The sequence below is a fragment of the Rhinolophus hipposideros genome (assembly GCF_964194185.1).
Source record: "Rhinolophus hipposideros genome assembly, chromosome: 4".
Lineage (NCBI taxonomy): Eukaryota > Metazoa > Chordata > Mammalia > Chiroptera > Rhinolophidae > Rhinolophus > Rhinolophus hipposideros.
The window spans coordinates 28,554,940-28,582,318 of NC_138050.1; the positions used below are offsets into that span (position 1 = coordinate 28,554,940).

The window sequence follows — 27,379 nt, forward strand, 5'->3', positions numbered from 1 at the left end:
AGAATTAGTAAAAAATAAAGATATACAGTTGACCCTTGAACAACATGTGGGTTGGGGTGCCAACCCCCTGAAGAGTTGAAAATTTGTGTATAACTTTTGACTCTGCCAAAGCTTAACTAATAGCCTACTGTTGACCAGACCCTTACCAATAACATAAATAGTCGATTAACACATATTTTGTATGTTTTGTGTGTTATGCACTGTACTCTTACAATAAAGTAAGGTAAAGAAAAAATGTTATTAAGAAAATCATAAGGAAGAGAAAATACAGTTATAGTACTATACGTATTTATTGAAAAGAATCCACATGTAAGTGAACCCGTGCAATTCAAACCTGTGTTCAAGGGTCAACTGTATTTTTAAAGTCTACAAAAACCTGAAGTGAGGACTACATAATACTCTTCACTAATTTTTAAATGTTCATATATTCACCACCAAAGTCGTTTTCCCCTTAAAATCTGACTGACTTTGGTGCTGTATTGAAAAGAACTCTCTGTGGGTATCTTCACCACAGATTCACCTAAGGCATGTCTAATTCTACAATCAGGAAGTCAATGAATTGAGCCAAAGTGTTTTCAGAAGGTTTACCAAAAATGGAGGGAGGGTTGTTTTCTTTTCTTAAAAGAAAAAATAAAAACCTCTGTGACTTTACCATTTCTACTAGATCTTTATCCTTATGTAATTAGTCTGAGTATCTAAAATTTTTCCTGTTCTTTTTAGACTGTATTTAAGAAAAAACTTTCCTTCTACTCAAAGTGGGTTACTTATATACTGTTTTTTGACTTTGCAAACATTAGGGAAAAAAATAATGAATAATCTGAGAAAAAAAGCAAAAATCCAGAGTGTAACTTGTAGTAGACTTTATAAGTGAATATGCACTGAAAAAACATATTTCAGCTATCACAAACCCAAAGAAATCAATCACTTGGAAAATTTGGCCAGCTTAATCTCATAAATAATATTATTTATATTAAATAAATGCTGTTGTCTTTACATTTTGCCCACATGCTGGCTATATCTCAGATAATTTGTAAGTACTTTGCTAGAAAAGCAGAACCTCAAGGTAACTTATTCTAGCCTCCTATCCCATAGCATGTCATGCTACTGTGTTTCCCTGAAAATAAGAACGGGTCTTATATTAATTTTTGCTCCAAAAGACGCATTAGGGCTTATGTTCAGGGGATGTCATCCTGAAAAATCATGCTAGGGTTGATTTTCAAGTTACGTCTTGTTTTCGGGGCAATACTGTAGTAACTCTATTCTCCTTTCACAAATAGCCAGAGAAGGAGATTTCATAGTCTCGTAGAACTAATTTAGCTTTTGACTTTCTAGAGGTTTTTGGATGGTTCGGAATGTTGAATTGAGCATGCAATAAAACTAAATGTTTGAACTAAATTAATGGGCACTGTTTTTTCAGATTAGTGTTGCTTTGGTATTCATACTTTTTTAAAATAAATAGATATAGATAGATATAGATATAGATGATAGATATAGATTTAGATTTAGATTTAGATTTAGATATATATAGATAGATATGTAGTTTGAGTTAGAAAGGATTTTAAGTTTCCAATTATGCTTTAAATTTAAAGCAGTTTCCCAGCCAGTGTTTGTAAATACTGTCGGTACCTTACTTACCTCCAGAAGAAAATAGTACTGAGCAAATCAGTAGCAAGAAAACAAAACAGAAAAACCCTTCTCACCTTTCCCATTTTGTGACAGCACTGAGCTCTACTCTCTTTCCCGTTGGGTCCTCATCAGGACATCAGGTTTTAGTTCAGGTGGCACTCCAGAAGGTTAGGAGCAGAGCCAATAACTCGTGCCCTATGTAGCACACACTTTGGAAAAGTGGATCTCTCAACCATGGAAGATGCGCGGTGTTATCTCTCATCATCACAGTGTCTGAGCAGTGGTAGCTTTAGTCTGTTATGTTGGTAACACAAAGCTTAATCGTGGTCTTTCAAAATGCAAAGCCATGTGCCAACCATACTAGTCGTAGCTGTTCTTGATTAAATTATTTAAAATTGTATTTCACGCAGTTTGACATATTGCTATAGTCCTTCAGAAGTGCTTTACAAACAAAACTGGGGGAAATCTCTCTAGATGTATCTTAGTTATTGAGTCTATAGGGTAAAGTTCATCACCAGTTAACCCCAAGACTGTATCCAAAAGACTATGAACCAGTAGGTACAGGCAAAGAGCTCTGGGAAAGCCCAGACCTGTGTAATTCAACAGTTATGATACCCAACACTCAGTATAGTGTTCAGGTGGATTAAGAAACTTGCAGATATTCTATGTATGTATATATGATAAACACACACACACACACACACACACACTATGCCAGAATAATATATAGTTAGCGTTTATTAAAATATCAGGTCAGATGTGAAAACTGGACTACACAAAACAATGTCATAAATTATAAAATGTTATTTTTTAAATGTGAAGTAACCTGTTTGTGTAGTGAACTGATTGTGATTTCAAATTTTATCCAAGAACAGTTTGACAAGCAGTGACTTTTCAAAGTGACATGTGTCTAATTGAATAAACAAAGTGATTTGTAATCATGACAAGGTGGATGAGCTATGAAAACATATTAAGGAAGAAGAGAAGGCAAAAATGTAGATAGTGACAGCTATTTGTGCAGGCACCCTGGAACATGGAAATAAATATTCTAATGTTCATCTTTCTATCCTGTCATAATAGAAGAGAATCATGAAAGACCAATTGTTCAAAGTCATAACTGAATAAATCGGGCGCAAGAGAGCATAGGCTGGCTTGTAGGATTCTTCTGATGAAAATTACAGAATTGGCTCTTAGAGAAAATTATACTTCAGTAATTTTCAAATAACATAATCCCAGAAAGAAGGAATTTAGCTGTCATCCATGTATTCTTTGAATATTTAAGGCAGTATTTCTGTTGTTATACATTCCATCTGTTGTTATGACCCAGCCTTAGATTATTTTTTCTTAAATTTGAATAAACCTGCTTAATTTCTCCTGCTTTCCTTATGTAAATTTGGTGTGATTGTTATATCACCCAAATGCAAAGCATTAAAAAAGTAATCCTAGAATCCACCTAAAATAGCTGAGCTATAAGGGGAACAGAATTATTTTGATCTCTTCCTCACCTTAAAATTATCCTTAAGTGGGAGGAAAAACTTTTTTCTCAAGTTTCTTGTTTTCATAGGATTGATTCTTTTAACAGTATACCTGCTAAAAATGTGTAAGAATCGGCTTGGAGAAGTGCTTTGAAATGTAGAACATCCAATAAGTGTAATATCTACAGCTCTATAGTCAAAGCAACAAGTGGTATATACAGATAACACATTGAGAAGGGTCATGATACATGCATGGAACAATGACAGCTGATCATCCAGTGTACATCAGACCAAAATGGAACCATTGATCTATATATAATTATGGTAAATGAATAAAATTAGAATCTCAATTCCACTCTAGTTTCTAACTGAAAATATTTACTATTCATTTGGAATTTTTTCTCAGATTTTCATTGTAGGCCATAATGGAACAACAGATTGGCATTTTGTCTTCTTTAAAATTATTGACACTTTCATGCCATGAAAGAAAATTCACTTTAAACAATAAATTTCCCTTCCACAACAGTTTTGTTATATTTAAAATTTTGAATAAGTACAGATATATGTCTTCTTATATCAGACAAGAGTATAAGCAAGAAGAATATTCTTTGACAGTATAGCAGTATATTGGAGGTTTGATATGTAATTTCTAACTTTGTTTTCCATAAAGCATTTTTAAAACCCAATGACAAAGTCATAAGGAAGAAATTCATATTATGGTGCACATTTTCATTAATTGGATTAATATGTAATGTTTTCAATATCATTTAACAGTTAGGCAAACTTGTTATTCCCTAAAGAACATTGTGTAGAGCATTGGTCTCAAACTTGGTTGCACATTAGGACCATTTAGAGAGTTTTCTAAAATCTCAATGCCAAAACTGAACCCCAGACCAATTAAATCAGAATCTCTTGGGGTGAGATCCAAGCATCAGTATTTTTCATAGTTCCCTAGTCAGTTCCAATGTATAGCCAAGTTTGAGAATCACTGATGTTGAGAATTTGGGTTTTTTATTTTTCTTATTAATCCTTTGTTTTTTTTCAACAGACATTTTTAAAATTCATAACAGACAGCATATATATATATATATATATATATATATATATATATACCCTATATGTTGCCTATGTATTTTGCCATGTAATATTTTATACTAGGTAATTGGGGTTCTTTCTAGTAGAGCTTTAAATAAGTTTCTCCAGTCAAATCTAAGTGGCACTGGATTGTAGTTAGATCTATAGTGAACCTGTTTATTTTTTATCTTTATTCTTTTTATTGTAAGAAAAATACATTTTATTTCTTCTAGGTATACTGTACAAGGGAAATGGGGAAAACCAGTTTATCTCCCAACAGCCTCCCGTTGTCAGTAGTATCATGGGCAATGGACGAAGACGCAGCATCTCATGCCCAAGTTGCAATGGTCAAGCAGATGGAAATAAACTATTGGCCCCAGTGGCATTAGCTTGTGGGATCGATGGCAGTCTATATGTAGGGGATTTCAACTATGTGCGCCGGATATTCCCCTCCGGAAATGTAACAAGTGTTTTAGAACTAAGGTATGTCTTTCCTTAATTTGGGATTTTAATCAAATCTAAACCTTCCTTTACAAAAAAAAAAAAAGAAGAAAGAAAGAAAAAATTAAATCTAATGTGAATTTATTTATTTAAACATACCTTCCCAATGTTTAAAATTCTCCCTAGAAAGACGATAGATTCTTAAAGTTAGGAAAAACATGACACATATATGTTGTGACATAAATGTATAGAAGAGTATAAAGTCACCTAATATATAAAATGTCTCATTGATTCTAGTGCATTTTTCTGTGGTCCAATCAGATAGAACTATGATTTTTAAAAACCTTTAATTGTCATTAGAATAACCTTGTGATATATATCATTACTCTTTTATTTCACAGTGGTTGAAATTAAGACATAAAATATTTTCTTACGGTTATTTTCATAATTAGTTATAATACCAGTAGTTCAAGTAACAAACAGTTGTCGTTGCATTGTTCATTTAAGTGTGATTATCAAAATCATTCTGTCCTGTAAGTTATTTGATAAGCCTTGACCTACAAAATTTATTTCCAGTGTTATTTCTGCTTAAGTTGGAAATTTTCCACACAAAGAATTAAAGTTTCAGTATTCAACTCATTATATCTTGGAAACCTTTTCTAACTGTGCTCTTTTTTTCACCTTTTTTATCTGCTTCCACCAAGAAATAAAGATTTTAGACATAGGTAAGCATGCTTAACCAAGCATCTTGGTTATTGTATATTTTGAAATGTCTTCTTACATCTCGGTGTGACTGTCTGACATCATCATGAGAGAGGAAACTCAGTATCACAGAACATCTAAGGAATTAAAAGTGATTAAAAGAACTATTGTTATTCAATATGTTGCAAATTATATTATGAATGTAATTTGAAAAATATTTTCAAGTTGATTAATTAAATAGGTTTTGCCACCAAAAATTATGACAATGAACATATCTGTATAACAAAAGATATTCCTAAACTTCAGTTACTGACTCACATAATCTAAGCCATAATGAACAAACAAAATTTGAAACACATTAGGAAAGTTTGAGGAGAGGTTGATTTGACCAATAGCCAAAGCAGATCCTGGTTTATTGGGCCCAAAGCTTATTTAATTTGGGGGACTCTGTTTAAGACAAAGAATTTAAAAATATTTTACTCTGGCAAGTTTTGAAAGACATAAGATCATGTGAATGTGTTGCCATGGGCCCACACTAAGCTTGGAAGGATCCCAGACAAGTGAAGTTCCCTAAAGCTTTAGGTTTATTGACTGCCTGGCAAATGGATCATTGCTGTAGTTTATATTTTCCTAAATCAAAAAAGTAACTAGATTTGAGTTTGAAGTAGTAATGTTTTTATTAACATCATTATGGAGGAAAAGGCTTTCTTCAAAGCCAGGATGAATACAGTTGAAGCAAATATAGACGCTCAAAAGTTTCTCAGATTCTGTTCATGGTGTACACTTAGTTGCAGAAGGTACAGTAACAGCTTGTATATGAACACATTTGACTGAAAACTGCACTCAGGACAGCAGAAAAGGGGGGAAAACTATGTTTTAAAATAAAGTTAGCAAAAAGCAAGATATAGTGGACAATGCTATATCCAGTTTGGCCATTAAAATATCTAATGAAAGGATACCAGATGGGAAGACTCACAGTAGTTTCTGTGAGATCCTTGAGATGAATCAATCAACATCACCCATTTAAACTATTGTGTAGAGATTAACAACTAGGAAATAAAATCCAACATTCTACTGAAAAATGTGTAGCTATTGCATATCAGTATTACCAGGCATGGTCCCATGACCTTTTCTTGAGATCCCCTATTCATCTTGTACTGTCAGCTAACAGCTCAGTCACATGCAAAGATTAACACTAAATTTCTCCAGACTACTGGGAAAAAAAGCATTTCTAATATTTCTGATATTAGAAATCACAAGACAAACAAACAAAGAAACAAAAACTCAGACACAGACAATAGTTTAGTGGTTACCAGAGGATAAGGAGGGAGGAGGGTGGTGGATGAGGGTAAACAGGATCAAATATATGGTGATGGAAGGAGAACTGACTCTGGGGGGTGAAAACAATGTGATATATAGATGATGTATTACAGAATTGTACACTTGAAACCTATATAATGTTCCTAACTAATGTCACCCCAATAAATTTAATTTAAAAAATAAATAAAGATAAATTCTGAAAATTAAAAAAATCACAGCAGAATGTCAATTTTTCTGACCTTGCCTTCTTGGTAACTGTGAAGAAAAGTGGAAAGACAAACAGGCGTGTGCACCAACTAAATGTGAAAATGCTGGAGGCAATACAGAAAAAAACTACCAAAACAGCTACCTTTTAACAAGCTGGCCTATTCCATGCCAGGCACAGTGCCAGATATTTTATATACGTTATTGCAGATCCACACAACAGTCCTCAGGGTTACACCCGAGAAAATTAAGGCTCAAGGAGGTTATATATCTTCCCCAAGATACAGAACTAAGAAACATGGAGCAGTGATTTGAAGCACTCTAAAAAGTGTGTTCTTTCCACTGCACCACAGTCAGCCAGTTTTTATGTGTCCAAATGGCTAGGTTTCTATGGGGTTATTCCCTGGGTGTTCCAAAAACTAGATGTATTGCATAATCATTTGACAAATCACTTAGAGCTATAATCTGTATCTGGGGAAAAAATCTGTGGGGTTACAGCTACATTATTATTAACACCATAATATGAACTCATTATGCACTAACTCATGGTGTTTGGTGATGATACTCATTATAATCCCTCTCTCGTGATCCTTCCTAACCTTTCTCCTCTGTACGTTACCCTGGCTAAATTTTGGCTCCTGCATTTCCTTTATGTTCCATGCATGCAAAATACACTGTTTGGGTTTTATATTGATATTCATCGTCATTAAATCAATGTTAACTGGTCACTTACCGTGTGTTAGCCCCTTGACAAATAGGAGAAGATAATGTTCATACCGTCAGAATTCACAATCTAGTAGGGGGGAAAAGACATATTGTAACAGACTAAATAACGTTAGCAGTCTCATTCTTTAATTAGACCCACAGTTTATGCTGTGGGAGTAATTCTGTGGAGGAAGAGACTACTGGGAGATGGGAGTGTGGTAAGCAAAGTAACCTAGAGGTGTTGATACTTGGCCTAAGTCTAAAACCGAAGTCTGCTTAAACAGAACAAGAAGAAAGGAGGGCAGGGCTGAAGCAAGAATGGAGAGCAAGTAAAGTTCCTGGGGTCTGCAGGCATGTTCTGAGAGGAACAGATCCACCTAAATCTGAGCAGGTGACTCATGTTGGTACTAATAAGAGATACAGGTAGAAAGGCAGGTTAGGATCAGATTGCTTAAGGCCCAGAGTGCTCCACAGAATTATTACTCTTTTATCCTAAAGGATAACAGAGACAGTGGGAAAGATTTCCTGATCTCGAACAAGATAGCAGCATACGCAAAGTGGCCTTTTAGGAAGATTAATCTGATTATCAATGTTCACGATGACTTTTAAAGATCAGTTAGAAAGCTGTGTGTGAAACCATGAGATGCGAGGTACCTAAAATAATATGGCTAGCAGAAGGAAATCAACCAATAAAATAAAGAAAGTCAGAAAATGGATACACTGTATATGGGTGATAAAGAACAGGAAGATGTAGAAAATATCCAAGGTTTTTGAGCCCTAGTCATCAAACAGGTAACAAAATCATTGACAAAAATAGGGATTCCATTTGCCTAATAACTAATTAATCAAAATTGACTTGACAAAACCAAGATATTTGAGCTTATTGGAGCTTCTTCGTTTAGCTTAAAAAAATTAACATTCTTTTCAGATGCTTTTTTCTATTTACCTACCTATACCATCTTTCTTTTATAGGCTGATGGGATCCTACCTAGCTTTCTCCTTATCCCCAATTTCCTGCCTAGCATAAAAGTAATGAGAGGCTTAGGAAAAGGTGATAGGAAGAAAAAGAAATTGAAAAATATGTCTATATCTATAAAAATGAATACTGTAGTCAGTTGTTTATGATTAAGTCAAATATAAAAATGTATGCTTTTTGGTCCTCTTACTATGTTTCATATACTATCAACAGTCTCATTAATTGGACTAATGGGGGAAATAATAAATAAAAATACTGAATAACGAAATAAATATGAAAGCACATAGTCTTATTATTTTAAAATTCAGAGTATTGTGTCATACCAAAGTTACTAAGTACTAACAGGATATTATATCAAGTTAAAGTCCCTAGCTATACTTTAATGAATAGATATAAATACTATTCAACACATGAATTTTTTTAGATAAGTGGAAGGTTGTGAAATGTTTAAAAAATAAGTTTCTCTTAGATATACTAAATATTTCTCCCTGTGATGCTTGTAGTATTAGTTAGCTAACTAATGTTAGGTAGTAAGTTTTAGTCCATCTCTGTTCCAATTCTTAAAAATTCTAAAATAAAGGAACTTAATTAATACCAGCCACAGGGCATTTAAACATGTAGGACTAAAAATCAACTTTGTGAATTTTATATTACCAACTGAAAAATCAAAGGAAGTGCCAGTCACAGGTCTGTGAATTTGAATCAATTAAAGTTTAGATACAAAAATCATAAAAACTTGATTCAGCACTTCTTACTGACTTAATATTTAAAAAATCAAGCGGGCACAGAAATATCACATCCAAAAGCCCTGCTGCAATAATCTAAACAGTCTTCTTTTGGCAGCCAGAAGATAGTTTACTTTTATATCTAAATATAATTTATGCTTCTTCAAATCCTCTGTGTTCTCAAGGCTATGACACAATTTCCAATTAAAAAGATAAAAGGACTAATAATATCTATTATATAGCTTGTTCTTTGCTAATATTTCTCTAGTCTAAGAAAGTTGACAAAACAAACGATCAAATCCAGTCTGTATTTACCACTGGATCTGTGTCTAATTAAATAAGACCGTAGAGAAGATGGCTTGATAATTGTGACAATCTAGGCAGTGCGGGATGAGTTAAGAATCAAGATGCAATATACCAAAGCGTCTAAACTTGATGTCAGTTTCTTTGATTTTGCTGCTCTTAGTCCAAATCTTAATGTTATTTTAAAATTCTCTGAAATGAAAATCTCAATCAATCATACAGATTCCCCCAAATCCTGCCTTTTGTAAGTGCCTGCGCTCCAGCTGCCAGCAGACTGTTTTCAGGCATTGTAGCCTCACATTTTCACACGAGATAAATTACTGATCTAAAACCTCACCACCCATTTGTACCAACACACCAGCCTCTCTAGGGCTTTGGCTTTTCAAGCAGGTGGAGAGCAGAAACTAGCTCATCCTATCAGAAACCTCTGTGCTTAAATTAGGTGTCCTTGAGTCCCAGGCCCCTCACAGATAAGCTCAGAGCTTCTCTGCCACCAGTCTGTCAACGAAAAATTTCCCAGCTCACATTTTGTTTTGTTTTTAATACGTCAGTACTGATCCATAATCTCCATTTCAGAGGTGCTGGACTCTGAGAAGCAGCTCTCTGTTGCCGTGCTAGGCTGCACTGCAGGGAAATTATTCGGTTCATTTACTACCCTTCTGTGGAGAATATTTCCAGAGACAAGGTCTCTGCTCCAGGGTCACATGCTCCTCCATGTTTGTTCTTCTGGGCAATAGAGTTGTTTGCAAAATTGGAGCTTTCATTGGAGGACATTTTTAAAACCATTGACATATGTTTCTTGATTTAGAAATGTCTGTGTCTTCAAAGAAGGAAATGCTTCAGGACAGGAAAGAGCAAGCAGAAATACCACCTTGGAGATTTCTCTTTTTACTATCCCACTGGAGTAAAACTGATGCCAAGAAAGGCAGAGCTTATGATTTCAATATCTGTCCATGATTTTTTGCTCCAAGAAAAAATGTCCTGCAGCTAAAGAGTGTGCCACTTCTACTCAAGCAGCCACCTCAAAAGTCTGTTGTTGTTTTCTCAAAATGGGAGACGTCATGAGAAAGTGTGCATTATTCATTTACCTTTATCATCACTGCAAACAATTCAGAGTGGATATTTCAAAAAGGGTCTACCATATTTTTGTATTTTCTGCTAAACCAGCAGGACTAAGGAAACTAATTTGAATCTATCCAAGTTTAGATCGTTATTTTTTGTATTAAGATTTTCAGAAGGCAAGTAATATTTTAGTTAGTTAACAATGATTATTGCACTCCTACATTGTATAGGGTTACAAGACAAAAGATATATTGCAATGTAAGAGGAGATAGGACAAAAGCAAATATTAAGACTAGCTAATGCGTAGTGAGTATATGTAATGTGCTAGGCACTGCTCTAAGGATTTCGCAGCTATCAGTTCATGCCATCCTCTGAGCAGCCTATGAAATATGCATTATTATTATTATCACCTTTGCCAATAAGGGATCTGAGGCACAGATAAGTTAATAACTTGCCCAAGGTCACACAGTTAGTAATGAAGCTAGGATGCATACTCAGGCAATCTGGTCCAGAGGTCAGGCTCAGAGATACACTGACAAGAACCACATGCGTGTGTATGTGTATTCATAACAAACTGTAGAACTATTCATAATTGGTATATAATTAGGGAGATGACAAAGACTACAGAACTCTCTCTAATGTCATGTCTTTCAAAATAGAGTCAGCTTGATTGGGCTGCAATTCTGTCACTAGCTATACATACCTGAAAGACCAGTTCTGTTAATATCAGACTGTTTATAAGGGGAGAAAAATCTCTCTAAAATTGCTCTGAATGTTTATATTGATGTATAACTTTTCACTTCATTACAAAGTAATAAACTACCACATCAAGGAGCACAATGTGTCTTGCTGCATTTAAAATGCTAGGCATCAACTTAGAAAACGTAATATAATAACACTTAGCATGGCAAGTTGATCATGTGGTATAACCCAGAAGTTCGGAAATGTTTTTTTTTCAAATGACTTGCATCTCTTTATGAGTTTCTCCTTTCACTTTTCACCCTTTCAACCTTTTGCACATATTTACACACTCGAGACCTCTCACTCTGATCTGTCTCTTTTCACTAAAAGATATTAAAGACTGGAAGGGAGACTTCAAAACTGCAGGTGTTCAGGCTCTTGTGAGTCTCAGCGCTTCCCTGGACACCACCATCACAGCCATGGTGCTTTCCAGATCTCCAGTGGGTCTCTACGGACTCCGTGGGTGGTCTGCCATGCCCTCTACCAATGTGAGAAACACTTATGGAAACTAGAATCTGTTATTTTAACAATAGAATCTTACAGGAGTAATAAAGGACATATATTCCACCACTTAAAAGGAAGAGCATTCAACAGTGAGAATGCTTCATTAGAACCTAACCAGCAATAAGAAAACTACTACACCATAATTTAGATTAAATATCTTTACATAGTTAGATTTATACTACATATTTTAGATATTCACATATAAAATAAATGGAAACAAGCAGGTGAGAGAGAGAGAAAGAGAATATGAATGAATCAGTAAAACTGGGTTTGTCACCAGAAGATAGGTGAAACCTGGCAAATTCCTATCTGTTGACATCTTTATTGCAACAGCCAATCATTTAAATTCTTTTTAGAACTGTTTTCTCAGAAGGCAATACTTGTACATGGTACAAAATTACATTAATTCTAAGACTATGGTGTGAGGTGTTAGTAAGGAGATTAACTGTTTAATTTCAACTGTATGTCAGAATTTGTCCATTCCTTGATAATGTTGGCCTTACCATTTTTTTTACAGGTAATGGAACATAAAATATTATATATTTGCACTAGTTTATACAACTGAGGCACTGTGTTTTACAAACATATGTCTGTATCTCACCAAATTCATAGACAGGTTTTAGAGCAACTCAATGTACAAACTTTAAAAATAAAGCTGATGTAAAGACAAATACCATATGATCTCACCTATATGTGGAATCTAAAGAACAGAATAAACAAACAAACAAAACAGAAATAGACTCAGAGATATAGAGGGAAGAAAAACTGAAGGTTGCTAGATGGGAAGGGGCTGGGATGGATGAGAAGGTAAAGGGATTAGAAAGTACAAATTAGTAATCACAATATAGCCACAAGGATATGAAATACAGTTTGGAGAATATAATCAATAATGTAAATATTTTGTAGGGCATCAAATGGGCACTACACTTATTAGGGAGACCACTTCATGGACGGTGTAGATGTCTGACCACTGCTCTGTATACCTGAAGCTGAAGCTGAATAATATCGAATGTCAACTATAATTATATATATATAAAATATATAGAGAGACACAGGATGTGGAGTACAACATAAGAAATAGAGTCAGTGGAATTGTAATGGCTGTATATGATGTCAGAAGGGTAGTAGATTGGAGGAGGGGGGTTATCACTTTGTGAGGGATGTAAATGTCTATTACATTGTTTTATACACTCGAAAATCAATCAATCAATCAATCAATCAATCGATCAATCAATTATTCAATCCATCTAGCTGATGGATCTACCATTCTGACACACTGTGTGTGTTAGGCCACCTACTGAGCCTACCTCCTGCACTTTAATGACCTCATTTTATAGAATTTACCCCATAGCGCAGGACAAATACTGTGACTACAACATGTTACATTTCTGCATTATGATAGAGCAACCAGACTTGCTACCTTTTTTTCAGGGGCAGGTGTTCATTTTGATTTGGTTTTGTAGGAAGAAAACAGAAGAATTCCCTATGATGAGGTACAAGTGAAATTAAAAATATATTGGATTTCACTGAAGAGTTAGACAGAGATAACCTTCCCCTGGAATTAACTTTATGTCTGTCACTCAAGGGCAATTTAAGGGCTTTGCATCAAACCAAAAGGATTTAGAGAATTTGCTTCTATCTTTTAGGCTAGAAACATTTTGCCTACTAAAGGTAATTATTTTTAAGATGGCTGTTTTAATAAATATTTAAATCCTTAGCAACAGGCAAGGAAGGAAAACAATCATACCAGAGATGGCTACCAATTCTTTTCAGTCATTCTTTTAGGTCATTATTAAATATGCTATTCATTTTCCAATCTTTGATAATGGATTTCAGTGTATAATCAGTTTCTCAAGATCGGTTTTATTTTGCTTGTAATTTCTCTCTGCATATTAGGAGTAACTCTCTTGTGATGTTTATGTATGATCCGTTTTTTACAGCAGCAACCCAGCTCATAGATACTACCTTGCAACTGATCCGGTCACAGGAGATTTGTATGTTTCTGACACTAACACCCGCAGAATTTACCGCCCAAAGTCACTTACGGGTGCAAAAGACTTGACGAAAAATGCTGAAGTGGTTGCAGGGACAGGGGAGCAATGCCTCCCATTCGATGAAGCCAGATGTGGGGATGGAGGGAAGGCTGTGGAAGCGACACTCATGAGTCCCAAAGGTACTGATTTTTATCAATTTGGGGGTTTCTTTTTATTAAAAAAGAAAAAAGGTGGAAAATCCAGTTGGTGCCTCATTGTGTTTAATGCTGAGTCTAACATTTTATCCTCAGCTGTGTTCTGGAAAGCTGGTTCACATCTAGTGTTTTTAAAAGCCTTTTAGCGTGAAACTGCTAGAATCCTAAGTTGATTTTACAGTAAATATTAGGTTCTTGGCACTTTTTTTTATTATCGTACCATTTTTTTCAACTTTTCGAAGAATAAAATAGCCACTCTATGTTATTCAGGTCACATCCTGTTAAACTTCAAGGAAGTACCCAAATTCTTGCATTGTCCTGGAATTTCTTTGTCATGAATGAGTCCCAAGCCTCTTGAAAAACCATCACTAAGCAACCCTATTAGCCCTCACCCAGTTTGGAGCTATTAAACTTCTGTTTCTATGCCATGGGAAAAAATGCTTGCTGTGAGGAATTTCTAGAGGTAACATGGGATAAAATTCTACGTGATAAAGGTTTCTAGCTTTTACACAAATCAGGACTGACTCCTTGCTCATGTATTATGCCATTCATTACAGTGGTTTTGGTTTAGGGCTTTATTTTCTTTTTCATGATAGCTAGCAACTATTATGTGAACAAGGACTGGAAAAAGGTATTGGTTATATTGAATTATTCATAATAGCAAATTTCATTGTAACAAAGTCAACAAAACACTAACCTTGGCTTAGATCTATTTTTGTTGGAATATAGTTGCTCTAAGTTCAGTGTAACAGAATTTGACCTATTTCTATAATTTATAGACAACATTATACAGACACTGTAATTTTGTATTTAAAACACAGGTACTATATATTTGATTCACACAGAAAGTGGAAATTCTTACAAATTTGGTTTATTTCTTAATTACATTTTACATTTATTTATATTGTAAATGCCTATGTTGGGTTTTTTACTAATGTGTTTGTAATCTACAATCCTACCTGTTACTTTTCATCCATGTTATCACTGGGGTTAAATATTGAGTTTAATGATGGGCCTAAAAGTTTAATCAAAGTAATCATTTCTGAAAACTTAGTAACACTTACTTCTCTTGGATAAAGGAATGGCAATTGATAAGAATGGATTAATCTACTTTGTTGATGGAACCATGATCAGAAAAGTTGATCAAAATGGAATCATATCAACTCTCCTGGGCTCTAATGACCTGACGTCAGCCAGACCTTTAACTTGTGACACTAGCATGCACATCAGCCAGGTAGCTAAAATATTAAGCTGAATTGTTTGTTTTTCCTCTAAGTGACCTGATTTACTATGTCAGTAGACTGTGATGGCGCCATATTAAACCGCATGCATCATGTGTGGCAGTAGTTGTGACAAAGTTGTTCATTAAATGTATCTCAGGAGCTAATAAAAAGGTATTTTCTTCTATACTTGTGCATTTGATGAATTCAGTGAGATACAGAACAATTATCACCAAGAAATGCTAAGCATTTGTAATAAAATACCAGTAAAGTAGCAGCATGCAAATATTCCAAAAATAACAAACCAGCTTAAATCTCTAATCCTTTGAATGCATGAACTTCTTAGGCAGTAGAGAGAACCCACTATGATTCTTACATTCAAAATGGGACTTACATTCAAAATTAGGAACTTTACTATTGGCCTGATTGAAAACACAATAGAACACTAATGTATGCATAATGTAAAAAGCTTTGACATGTGGTGGTTATTACTGCTAAAAGGAACATATGTGTTCATATCTCACTGATATTTAGTAAATCACTATTAAGAGTTTCATTAGCTGTTTGGCTGTAACTTGCAAATCTTTTCGATAAGCTGCATTTTTAAATAAAATGTTATTTCCTACAATTGTCTTCATTCAAAATTTTCAAGTTTATTTTACTGTAGGTATTCAAAACAAACAATTTTAAAACAGGTTATCAAATTAGGGTTATCAAATTAAAACAGGTTATCAAATTAATTTCGCCAAATGTTCTAATTTACTCTACTGGCAAATTAAACTGCAATATAATAACTGACTTAGCAGGCCTTTTTTTTTTTTTTTTTTTTTTATTAAGGTACGTCTGGAATGGCCCACTGACCTAGCCATTAACCCTATGGATAACTCCATTTATGTCCTGGATAATAATGTAGTTTTACAGATCACTGAAAACCGTCAAGTGCGCATTGCTGCTGGACGGCCCATGCACTGTCAGGTTCCAGGAGTGGAATATTCTGTGGGGAAACACGCAGTTCAGACAACACTGGAATCAGCCACTGCCATCGCTGTGTCCTACAGTGGCGTCCTGTACATTACAGAAACAGATGAAAAGAAAATTAACCGAATCAGACAGGTCACAACGGATGGGGAGATCTCCCTAGTGGCTGGAATACCTTCAGAATGTGACTGCAAAAACGACGCTAACTGTGACTGTTATCAGAGTGGTGATGGCTATGCCAAAGACGCCAAACTTAGCGCTCCGTCTTCCCTCGCTGCTTCTCCAGACGGTACCCTGTATATCGCAGATCTAGGAAACATCCGGATCCGTGCTGTGTCAAAGAATAAGCCTTTACTTAACTCAATGAACTTTTATGAAGTTGCCTCTCCAACTGATCAAGAACTCTATATCTTTGACATCAATGGTACCCACCAGTATACTGTCAGTTTAGTCACTGGTGACTACCTGTACAATTTTAGCTACAGCAATGATAACGATATCACTGCTGTGACCGACAGCAATGGCAATACCCTCAGAATTAGACGGGACCCGAATCGGATGCCAGTTCGAGTGGTGTCTCCAGATAACCAAGTGATATGGTTGACCATAGGAACAAACGGATGTTTGAAAAGTATGACTGCTCAAGGACTAGAATTAGTTTTGTTTACTTACCATGGCAATAGTGGCCTTTTAGCCACGAAGAGCGATGAAACGGGATGGACAACATTTTTTGAGTAAGTATATCAGAATTCTACTTGGATTATAAAATACCGTGATATAATAATGCAATCTGAAACACTAATAATGTAATCTTAAAGGGATCCAGGTTTAAGGGAGCCTGAGCTTCTATAATTTTGGCTCCACTCTGAAAAAGAAGACAAAATTAGACTCAGAGCCTTGGAAAGGACCCATGTAAGTGAGAAGCCTTGAAGCTTAAGTTTCATTATCATCATGGTAAATCTGCCTCTGTCTAAGGATTAACGTGTTGCTTCATGATGATCTAATATATTAGTAGCAAACCTTTCGAGAATATACTACAGCTTTGGTTTTTAGGCATAAACCATTTGGGTTTACATTTGCCCACGTGATAAGGCTGACTATGTTGAGAGCTGCCACCGAAGAGGAATTTTTAAAATATTTACAATGAACTTGGCTAATTATTATGTCAGTACTACAAATGTTATTCATTTTTTATTTATGTTTCAATTATAGTTGACATACAATATTGTATCAGTTCCCAGTATACAGTATACAACATAGTGATTAGACATGTATACAACTTACAAAGTGTTCACCCTGATAAGTCTAATACCCATGTGACTCCATACATAGTCATTACAATATTACTGACTATTCCCTATGCGGTACTTTACATCTCCTTGACAATTTTATAACTGCCATTTTGTACTTTTTAATCCCTTCACCTTTTCCTCCTGCCCCCCAACTACCTTCCCTTCTTGCAACCATCAATTTGTTCTCTGTATCTATGAGTTTGTTCCTGTTTTGTTGGCTTTATTATTTTGTTTTTTAGATTCCACATGTAAGTTAAATCATATGGTATTTGTCTTTCTCTGTCTGACTTATTTCGTTTAGCACAATACCCTCTAGATCCATCCATGTTGTTGCAAATGGTAAGATTTCATTCTTTTTTATGGCTGAGTAGTATCCCATTGTATAAATGTCCCACTTCTTTATCCAGTCATCTATCAATGAACACCTAGGTTGCTTCCTTATCTTGGCTGTTGTAAATACTGCCGCAGTGAATATAGGGATGCAGATATCTTTTCAAGTTAGTGTTTGGGATTTCTTCAGATAAGTACCCAGGAGTAGAATACCTGGGTCATATGGTAGTACTTTCTTGTAATTTTCTGAGGAAACTCCGTACTGTTTTCCATGGTGGCTGCACCAGTTTACAATCCCACCAACAGTGCACAAGGGTTCCCTTTTCTCCACATCCTCACCAATACTTGTTGTCTACAGATTTATTAATGATGGCCATTCTGACAGGTGTGAGGTGGTATCTAATTGTGGTTTTAATTTGCATTTCCCTAAAGATTGGTGATGTTGAGCATCATTTATCTGTTGGCCATCTGTATGTGCTCTTTGGAGAAATGTCTCTTCAGGTCCTCTGCCCATACAAACATTGTTTTTTAATTAAAGTTTATCGGGGTGACAATTGTTAATAAAGTTACATAGATTTCAGGTGTACACTTGTGTAATACATCATCTATACATCACATTGTGTGTTCAGAACCCAGAGTCAGTTCTCCTTCCATCACCATATAGTTGATCCCCTTTACCCTTATCTACTACCCTCTGGTAACCACAAACGTTATTCTTATCCAATAGAAAGACTTAACTTTTTATAATCAGTTACTAGAGAATCTAAATTGCACTTAAAAGAACCTTACCACTAAATGCAAATCAGGAATTGCTGGTCGCTCTGAAAGTATATGACAAAGTGTGAGGCTCATCCAGCCAGAGTATGCTACTAAATATGTGGAGTAGTGGCCCAGGCAATGTGCAGTTTGAACAGTCATATTTTGCGAGGTCAGTCACAATGAAATGAAAATTAGCCATTGTATAGTTTATGGTATATGTACTTTGCAGTGAATGCATGTGTAAAATCATTTTCGATGACTTGTTCGCTGCACAAACCATAAGGGAAAATTAGATATACAGAGATGGCATGTTGACAAATGCAAAATAGTCCTTGAAATGAATATTGACTTCCTTAGTATGATTTTTATAATGATATGCTGAAGCAAACGTATTTCCTATAGGAGCACACCTCTAAATTTTTATGAAAGTCAGTAGAAAAAATGATCTAATATACAAATATTTTTGTACAACTTTTCTGGAATGGGTCATATACGTAAAGCTTAGTTCTCTGGTCACTGGAATTGCTTTTCTTTTTTGACAGATTTCCTTTTAATAAAATGAATGTTACCCAGCAGCATGATTTTTGTCAAGGGAACAAACCTTTCAACTGAATTACATTAAAATTCTGGTCTTAACATTCCTTTTGCTCATTTTAGGATCGCAATAGGAAAGGAATAAATTGGAAGTTAATGGAAAGCACTTCCTTTGCACCATTTTCAAAGTGATAGCAGGCTATATTGCCAAAGAAGCAAAAAAAAAAAAAAAAGAGTACAGAAAAAGTGCTCCCATCAGATGCGACTGGGCAGGAGAGCTGCTCTGATTATAAGATCTTCAGGAAATGATGGTGGCATTGGTAGGGTTTCAATTTAGTTGAAAGCAAGGGGAAAAATAGAGAAATAAGTTTTTGGTACAGTCTAGGACCCAAGCTCTGCTCTGTGGGCCATTTTTGAGTGTGTTCTTATTTGTTCCCTGCAATTGATACCACTCAAAATTTACCATGTGTGTTACTGCTGATACATGAACTTCTTGCAGCAGACACAGTGGATTACTTATGACCTACAAATGAATTTTCATCAAGTCTGGAAAAGGATGTGCTCCACTGCTGGAGTTAGTATAAACAAATTTGGAGATTTTTACTTTTTTAAATTGTGGTGCACCAAGAAAACACATTTCTCTGGTAACAAACACCCTCCAAAAAATTCAGAATTAGTCAAGAATCAGCATGGCAGCTAAAGTAAAGGCTGACTTGGCAAGCCAATCTTGTGAATATAATGGGCAAGCATTGTTTTAAAGAATAAATATTTTTAATTAAATATATCACAATCATATGTTCACTAATACAACTCATGACATATCATTCTTAAAGTATATTTATTAAGTCTTATAACTAGATAAGATACAGTAAAGGCAACTATTACAAAATAAAGTTTTTCTTTAATACTTTAGCAAATTTAAACCTAAACAGAGAGTACTTAACCTAATTCTGAATCATCATGTCTGAATGACGAATGATCATTTGTTTTTTTTCCATACATTGTTATAATTTGGCTGTGAAAGAGCAAGGGCCCACCTCTTCTAAGAGTGAGAAACTCTAAAACACTTTCCTCAGTAACTACGTAAAAGAAGGGAGGGGAGTGTCATTATCAGGCAGCCCCTCCAAAGCATGGTACTTGCTGTTCTGACAGAGTGGCACATTTTGTCTGGGGAGGTTTGAGATTGTTGATGGATAACTGCAACCCCCATCTCTGCTCATCAGGGCCTTGACAACAATAGTCGCTGTTTATTATATCCTAACTTGGACACGTTGAGTGGATGTGAGGTCCCAGTGGAGCCCACGGGAACTCAGAATCTTTGTCAGACTTTCTTGGTGTTTGTAGTCACTAATGGGCTGGCAGATGCCCCAAGTGCTAGTACATATCTGTAAGTTTCCTTCCTATTTTTGTAGTACTGCGTGTCTAATTTAGACCTTTGAAGGGTACTTGAAATTTTCATAAAGAAGAAATGTAAAGGTTTCACAATGGTCAGAGTTTTGCCAAAACCATGAGGAGATTGTGAAAAGAAGCACCATTCCCAAGTTAAAAACACCTGTTTTCACTCGCTCTCCTGACACCCATTCCGTAGAGCTAATACTAGCTCATAATCATCTTTCTGCCCAAATACCTTACAAGAGAAATTAAACTTTTCAGCTCAAATTCCCATTTGTACATGCCCAGTTTTCTAGCTAGTCCAGTGTCTAAAAAGCCTTGAGAGTAAAGCTTTATAGGATAGAAACAGATGGAAAAAGACCTGGAATCAATAAATTTGCCTACTGATAAAGGGATCATTGGTGTAGTTTCTATCACAGAAATTTAAAAAGAGAACTAGCTCGAATTACTTATATGTTTTTATTTTACTTTTTTTCTCAGTACAAATTTTAGTTTACCATTAGCATGTCATGGTATTGCTGTGAGTATAGAATGAGATTTGAAAGTGTTTTATACAGTGCAAACTATTTAATTATCTTTGTGGCTCCCACAACTCCTGGAATGTTGTAATGTTTATAGAACTCTCCCAATAGCTATTTGTTGGATGAAGGAATAGAGGCATAAACCAAAGATGTAGTCACATGAATATTTATATGTAGAGATGAATCTGATAAAACCTATAGCTGGGTCTGGCCAAGACTCCATGGAAAGGGTCCCACATAAATGCTCGCTTGCTTTCTGAGCTAGTCCACACCTCTCTGTTGCAATAGTTAATGCTGAAAATACTAACACTTCCATTTTTATTGGTGATCTTTTTATAATAGATTTACCCAGCATTACATGTTTATTCACTTTCTTTTTCTTTGTACAATAAGGACTTCCTCAGTTGGTCTTATTATTAAAATAATTAGCAAAAAATATGACTTCATATTGATAGCACTTTCCTCTGAAATGTCAGTGTTAAGGCGTTAAAGAGTAAAAACAGAAAACATCTCCTGTGCAAAATGCAGTTAAAATATTGTACCTGGTGTCAGAAAGAATGATTCTAGGAAAAGAAAACCTGATTCCCAACCTGAGAATATTATCAGTTATAAAATTGACAAGGATGACTTTTTATGGTACACAGATAGTTTTTAAAGCACACAAACCTTCCTTTCATTTTCTTCTTGGCAGCAGTTTCTCTCTATGTACTTGTAATTATTACGTCCCTATTGTGATTTGTTAGAGAAGGGACCAATACCCTCAGACGTGTTGCTGGATGGTATGATAGGAAGACTACAGCGAGTACGAGATGGTTTATAACTTAGCTTTGAAATCTCTGAGTTAGACGAATATGTTTCATGAACTAAATAATTATTTGTTACTGATTGAATCAGCCATCTTGTCCAAGAGTTCCTCTTCCATTGACACGCTGGGCAGTGACAGGATGTCCAGCTAGCTAAGAGGGTCTCTTTGTGTGATGACACTGTGATAAGTCTAGTTATTCCCTTCACTTAGTATTAGGGACTATCTCATGCTGCTTTTCATACCATTTAAAAACAATTATCCCATGTTATGATTCTTTAGCTAGAGTAATTTCAGGGAGACCAAAAAGATCTCACCTGCTAAAAATGTATTATTTAAAAAGTTCATGCCCAAAGCGAAACCACAGTTCTTCTACTTGAATGCACACAAAAGCAAATCCAGTATATTGAATCGGGCAACAGGATAAATTATTGAATAGTCAATGGCACTTCACAGTTCCCTGCTTGCTTACCCCCATAAAATACAAATCATTTAGGCATAGTAGAGGCTCTTCTGTCTGGTTAAAGAAGACAACGTGAAAAAACAAAAAATAAAGCCACAAGTGCTGGCTGATGTGCACACTTCCAGGTTGGTGACAGTTTTTCTATCCTGGGACTTGGAATATGTGGAGCTTTTATATTTGTGGAACTGACTCTGTGATCTTTTGTGAGCTATATTCAGATTTACAGAGCAAATAAATGAGTTTTAGCTTTTACACATTTATGTAGGTATATATGGGTCTCCAGCTTCTCATTTGAGTGCTTTATTGTCCCTCATTCAAGCTTAGCAATTTCAGAAAGAGCTTCTCAACCATTTCTTTATAATGAACTTAACTCTGTGCCCACGGCAAACCCACGACTCCCACTGACACCAGTTCTGATACTCGGGGAGAGAATCAAAGAAAGGATCTCAGAGGAGGAGAGATAGGCAGTGTGAGGCGTATCTGCTACAAATTCAAAACAGTGCACAGAAAGCACAGATAATTTGGAAAACTCAGTGACAATTATTCCACATTAGAAAAGATGTGTCCATTCTCGGTGACATTGAATCATGTCTAAGTAGCCTGACATCGGTGCCATGTTGTTCTCCTTATATATGTGTTACTGTAATAGCTTCTGATGTTACCAAAATTATAGAGGCATCTTCCACAGGACCAAACTGAGAGAATAACCTTTCCTTCGATGGGCATCTGACATCCAACCCTAAAAACTCAAACGTTGAAACTACATTTCATTGTTGTCTCTGCCAAAAACTGAATTAAAAATAAAGCACCCATTTTATAAATACTTATCTAAAAATGGTGCTCGGCTCCCCCCCTTTATTTCCCTTTTTCTTTTTCTTCTCTCTTCATGGAAGAAAACATTTTGGACATTAAGAATGATTTTTAAGAGATTTTATCAGCAGATCACTTAAAATCATGGGACAATGCTATGATTGATTTTCATTTTTGCTATTTGGTTTAATTGTTTAATAATTTTGCTTCAAATTTTTAACCAGAATGTATATTCCCGACATATCAGTAAAAAAATGTGATGAAAGTAGCTGCCGTACATTTCAAACATCAACTCTGGACTAAGATAATGCTGTTATTAATACCTGTTTAATCCAGTTTTCTTCTGCAGTCTTGTTTAGAGAAATAGGTAGTTCTCTTCAGGTTTCAAAGCAGAATGGGAAATGGGGAAATTGTATGTTATTCAGATTATTCAGAAATAATCCCAGAAAAAAAACCAATAAAAACAGATTCATCTGATTTTTTTCTACATACCTCAGTACATAATAAAATATAAAATTTCTCAGTATAATTTGCAAGGTATCAATAGTTGTGGGGCTACATTAACTCTTGCAGTGCATTCCATTTAGCAAATTAATGTGTGAGATGTGCGAAATTGCCCCATAATGGTTCAGGAGTAAGAAAATGCAGCTTCCAAAAGTGTTGCATTCCCTGTTTAAACTAATTACGTGACTGTGTGAATTAGACAGTTGATCTGATAGCCTGGTAGCTGTGTGCATCAGCAGCTTCCCTTGCACAGTGATTATCAAACGGTTTACCCTAAGACTGAGTTATACACCAGCCATTTTAAAGGATTGTTTGAAAACAGGGCAAGAAATTAACACATTGACAACCCGGAAAAGGGAACTTTTTATTTATTGATTTTACAATCACAGAACTGAAGATCGACAGCTGGGTATTTTTTAGAGACCTATTGGCATTTCTGGCTCATTCCAATCATATTAAAATAAAAGTAACTTCAGCAGCCCTCACTCCTGGCTACCCCAACTACTCAGCCTCCCAGGGAAAGCCCCTTGCCTGCATTCCAGGATCCTGGAGTGGTTTCAGAAGGTCCGGAAACTGCAAATGCAGAACTAATGTGGACACTGTTCTTTCCTAAACTCTTCCAGGGTTGTGGGAGGCCATCTGTGAAGGCGATAAGATGACTCGGGATACCCTCCACACTTTTCAAGTCACCCCAATTCCTCACTTAACAGCCCTCCCATCCATCATCCCTACCACATCTCATAAACACACACTCACACACTTCAAAACACATTTCATAGACCTCAGTCCATCCCAAAGTTTGGTAAATCTGTGGTTCTTCAAGTGAGACCCCCAAAACTTCTGAGAAATGGTGATGTAAAAAAATACGACTTTATAACTCTGGCTGAAAACTAGATTTTTGTCCCTGTAAATCTATTTAAGAATTTGTCTTATATAGATTAAGATTTTTTTTGTGTTTTTCATCTCTAAGCCTTTTAAGGAAAAATAGTATAAAAAGCAAACGCTGAAAAAATTTGTAGTTTATCTAAAGGGATAGCTAAATACTTAAATTGAATGAATAGATGTCAAGCATGAGCTAGACATAGGAAGACCTCATTCTATTTCAAACTCTAGAAGGAAGGAACTGAGTTCTAATAAGCATAAATCTCTGAAATTAGAAGAAAGTTCTTTACCCATAGATGATGTTTTTAAACTCGATCAGTTAGAGTTATATTAGCAAAAGAAAGATTGCGAAAATGTTACAATCTTAAGAAGTAAAATGGCTGAGTACGTAAATGCATCAGACAGTTCCTACACAAACCAAGAAAGAGGATGACTAAATCTTAAACTTTTAAGACCTGGAAGAATGAGTTTATGCCGTGGTTATTTATAATCTAGAACTAGTGAGAAAGGTTATATCTGCAGTTTAGCTTCATGTACGTTAACCTGTGCATATTCAATTAAAGATTAGTTCATTCCTGCCTTAATAATTAATAAAGAGTTCTGCTTTTTTAAAACTTATTTTTAAAGTATACTTCATTCTCCTTAACATAAAGGTGTACCCACAGACACGATTAGTCCCATTTGGGACTGGTCTAGGCAACAGCCCCCCAGGGAGGCCCTTTTGCCAAAAGCAGGTACGCTGACTGAGCACATGAAAGTCATTAAAGAAAGTGCAAATGTTTTACTGTTACATTGCAAAAGCACACCAACTGGCAAATTATTCAATTATTTCAAGCCTTATAGGCATTTTGTCCCATAAGCTGGGAATTTTGTCTGTGCCCTTTGGTCATCAAACATTTCCCATGTATCCACTAATTTCCTGGCATTCACTTATTCACTGATACTTATTCATTCAGTAAGAATTCATTACGTGCCAGGTACTGGTGTGAGGCACTGGAGAAGGCAGAGCTAAAAGACACATTCCCTTCTTTCAGGAGCTCAGAGTCCACTGAGGGAGACAGAGAAGTAAATAATTCTAGTGTGAAGTGCAAAGATAGAGTTTTTAAAGTGCTGTGTGGAGGGTCGTCTAAATCAGGTTGGGGATTAGGGACAGACATGAGGCAAGCAAACTTCCCGAGGAGGTAAAATTATAAGCTTGTGTGGGGACAGAGCCCCAGAGAGCAGTTTCCAGGCTCTCAGCCTCATGTGGAAGGGTGCTGGCTCAGGTAGTAGATGGCCGTCAGCTGTGGCTTGTTGGCTGTCAGCTGTAACCCTTGAGCCGTTGGCCGCTGACATAACTGCCGCAGCTACGCTGGGGAGGAGAGTCGAGGAGAGTCGGTCGGTTGGCAGCAAAGCGGACAGTAGGTCACATGTCGTGTGAACCCAGCCTCCAGTGAGACTGTGGTGGTATGACTCCCCTACTTATGGCTCCGTGGGTGGTTTTTTGGGGGGCCTCACTATATCCTGCGATCTTATGTGGGGAGCGGTCGCAGAGCTGCCCCACATAACAGCTTGGTCTTGAAAGGTATGAATAAGGGTTAGCAAGCAGGAGCAGAGTTTTTCAGGCTGGAAGAAAGCACTTCCACAGGAGGCAGAGCGTGGCTGGTTTTGGAATGAACATTAGCTCAGAGCATACAATGCGTGTGGGTGTGGGGACAAAACCCCAAAAAGCAGTTTCCAGGCTCTCGGCCTCACATAGAAAGGTGCTGGCTCGGGTAGTAAATGGCCATCAACTGTGATCAGATGCCAGCAGCTGTGGCTAGTTGGCCGTCAGCTGTAACCCGTAGGCCATTGGCCACTAATATAACGGCTGTGGCTACGCTAGCAGGAATGGAATGGGGGCTAGCAAGAAGATGGTGGCTGGCAAGCGCGGACTGCTGTTAGGCAGATTATGTAGATCCTGCTTCCTGTGTCTCCAGCCCAGCCGCCAGCGAGAATATATTGGTTTGACTCCCCTACTTATGGCTCCATGGGTGTTCCTTTTTGGCCTTACCGTGTCCTGCGTTCTTGGGCGGGGAGTGGGAGCTGAGACCCCGCACGACAAATGGCGCAGCGAGCAGGGTTCCCTGCCTGACACATGGCGTAGTCGGCAGGATACGGTGCCAGCCAAAGCTTTCCGAAGGGCAGTGGAGCAGTTTGTGCGTGTGAAAGCTCAGTCCGAGGAAGACCAGGAGGAGCAGCTGCCGGAGAGCTCGATTCCCGTGGAGGGGTGGAAAGATGTGGATGGTTCCCCAACCAGCAGAGGCCGGAGAAAGCGGAGAAAGCGAAGGTTGTTGCTGCCCTGTGGGCTGGGAACTGTTTGTTGACGCAGCCTGGATGCGGGACTTGTCCCAGGAGGAAACGCTTCCTGAGTCCTCCTTGGGAGATGAGGGTGAGGTCAAGGTCATCCCTCACCCCCAGGACAGCCCTGGCGAATGACTATGGACTATGGGGAATTGCCTTCTATCCCTAATTTAATGGACGCTTGACTGTTTGGGAACATACCATCATGTAGTGGGACTGGTTGATGTTTGCTTTTGTGTCTTGACTGGCCGCCATTGATAATATGTAAGCACCTTGATGTGAGCCGCTGTTGTTCCAGCACGGTACCCCGAGAGGCACAGAGAGAGAGTGGCAGTGCCCTGAGAGCCCTGGCTGTGTCCAGGAAGTCTGGCTGTGTCCAGAGAGAGTGGCAGTGCCCTGAGGCCCTGGCTGTGTCCAGGAAGTCTGGCTGTGTCCAGAGAGTGGCAGTGCCCTGAGAGGCCCTGGCTGTGTCCAGGAAGTCTGGCTGTGCCCAGAGAGAGTGGCAGTGCCCTGAGGCCCTGGCT

The 27,379-nt window shown here is 36.8% G+C and overlaps 1 protein-coding gene across 11 annotated transcripts in view; it reads left to right on the forward strand.

Annotated features, from left to right (window-relative positions):
* Positions 1–27,379, forward strand: part of TENM3 (teneurin transmembrane protein 3) — a 955,259-nt gene that overhangs the window by 896,314 nt on the left and 31,566 nt on the right. For 8 of the 11 annotated variants that reach the window (XM_081046184.1, XM_081046188.1, XM_081046190.1 and 5 more), the window contains 5 exons: positions 4,409–4,658; positions 5,321–5,341; positions 13,799–14,031; positions 15,126–15,280; positions 16,104–16,978. In XM_081046184.1, the coding sequence (XP_080902310.1) occupies positions 4,409–4,658; positions 5,321–5,341; positions 13,799–14,031; positions 15,126–15,280; positions 16,104–16,978 (1,534 nt within the window). The remainder of the gene's footprint in view (positions 1–4,408; positions 4,659–5,320; positions 5,342–13,798; positions 14,032–15,125; positions 15,281–16,103; positions 16,979–27,379) is intronic. The other 3 variants (XM_081046189.1, XM_081046192.1, XM_081046185.1) reach the window with 2 other exon arrangements.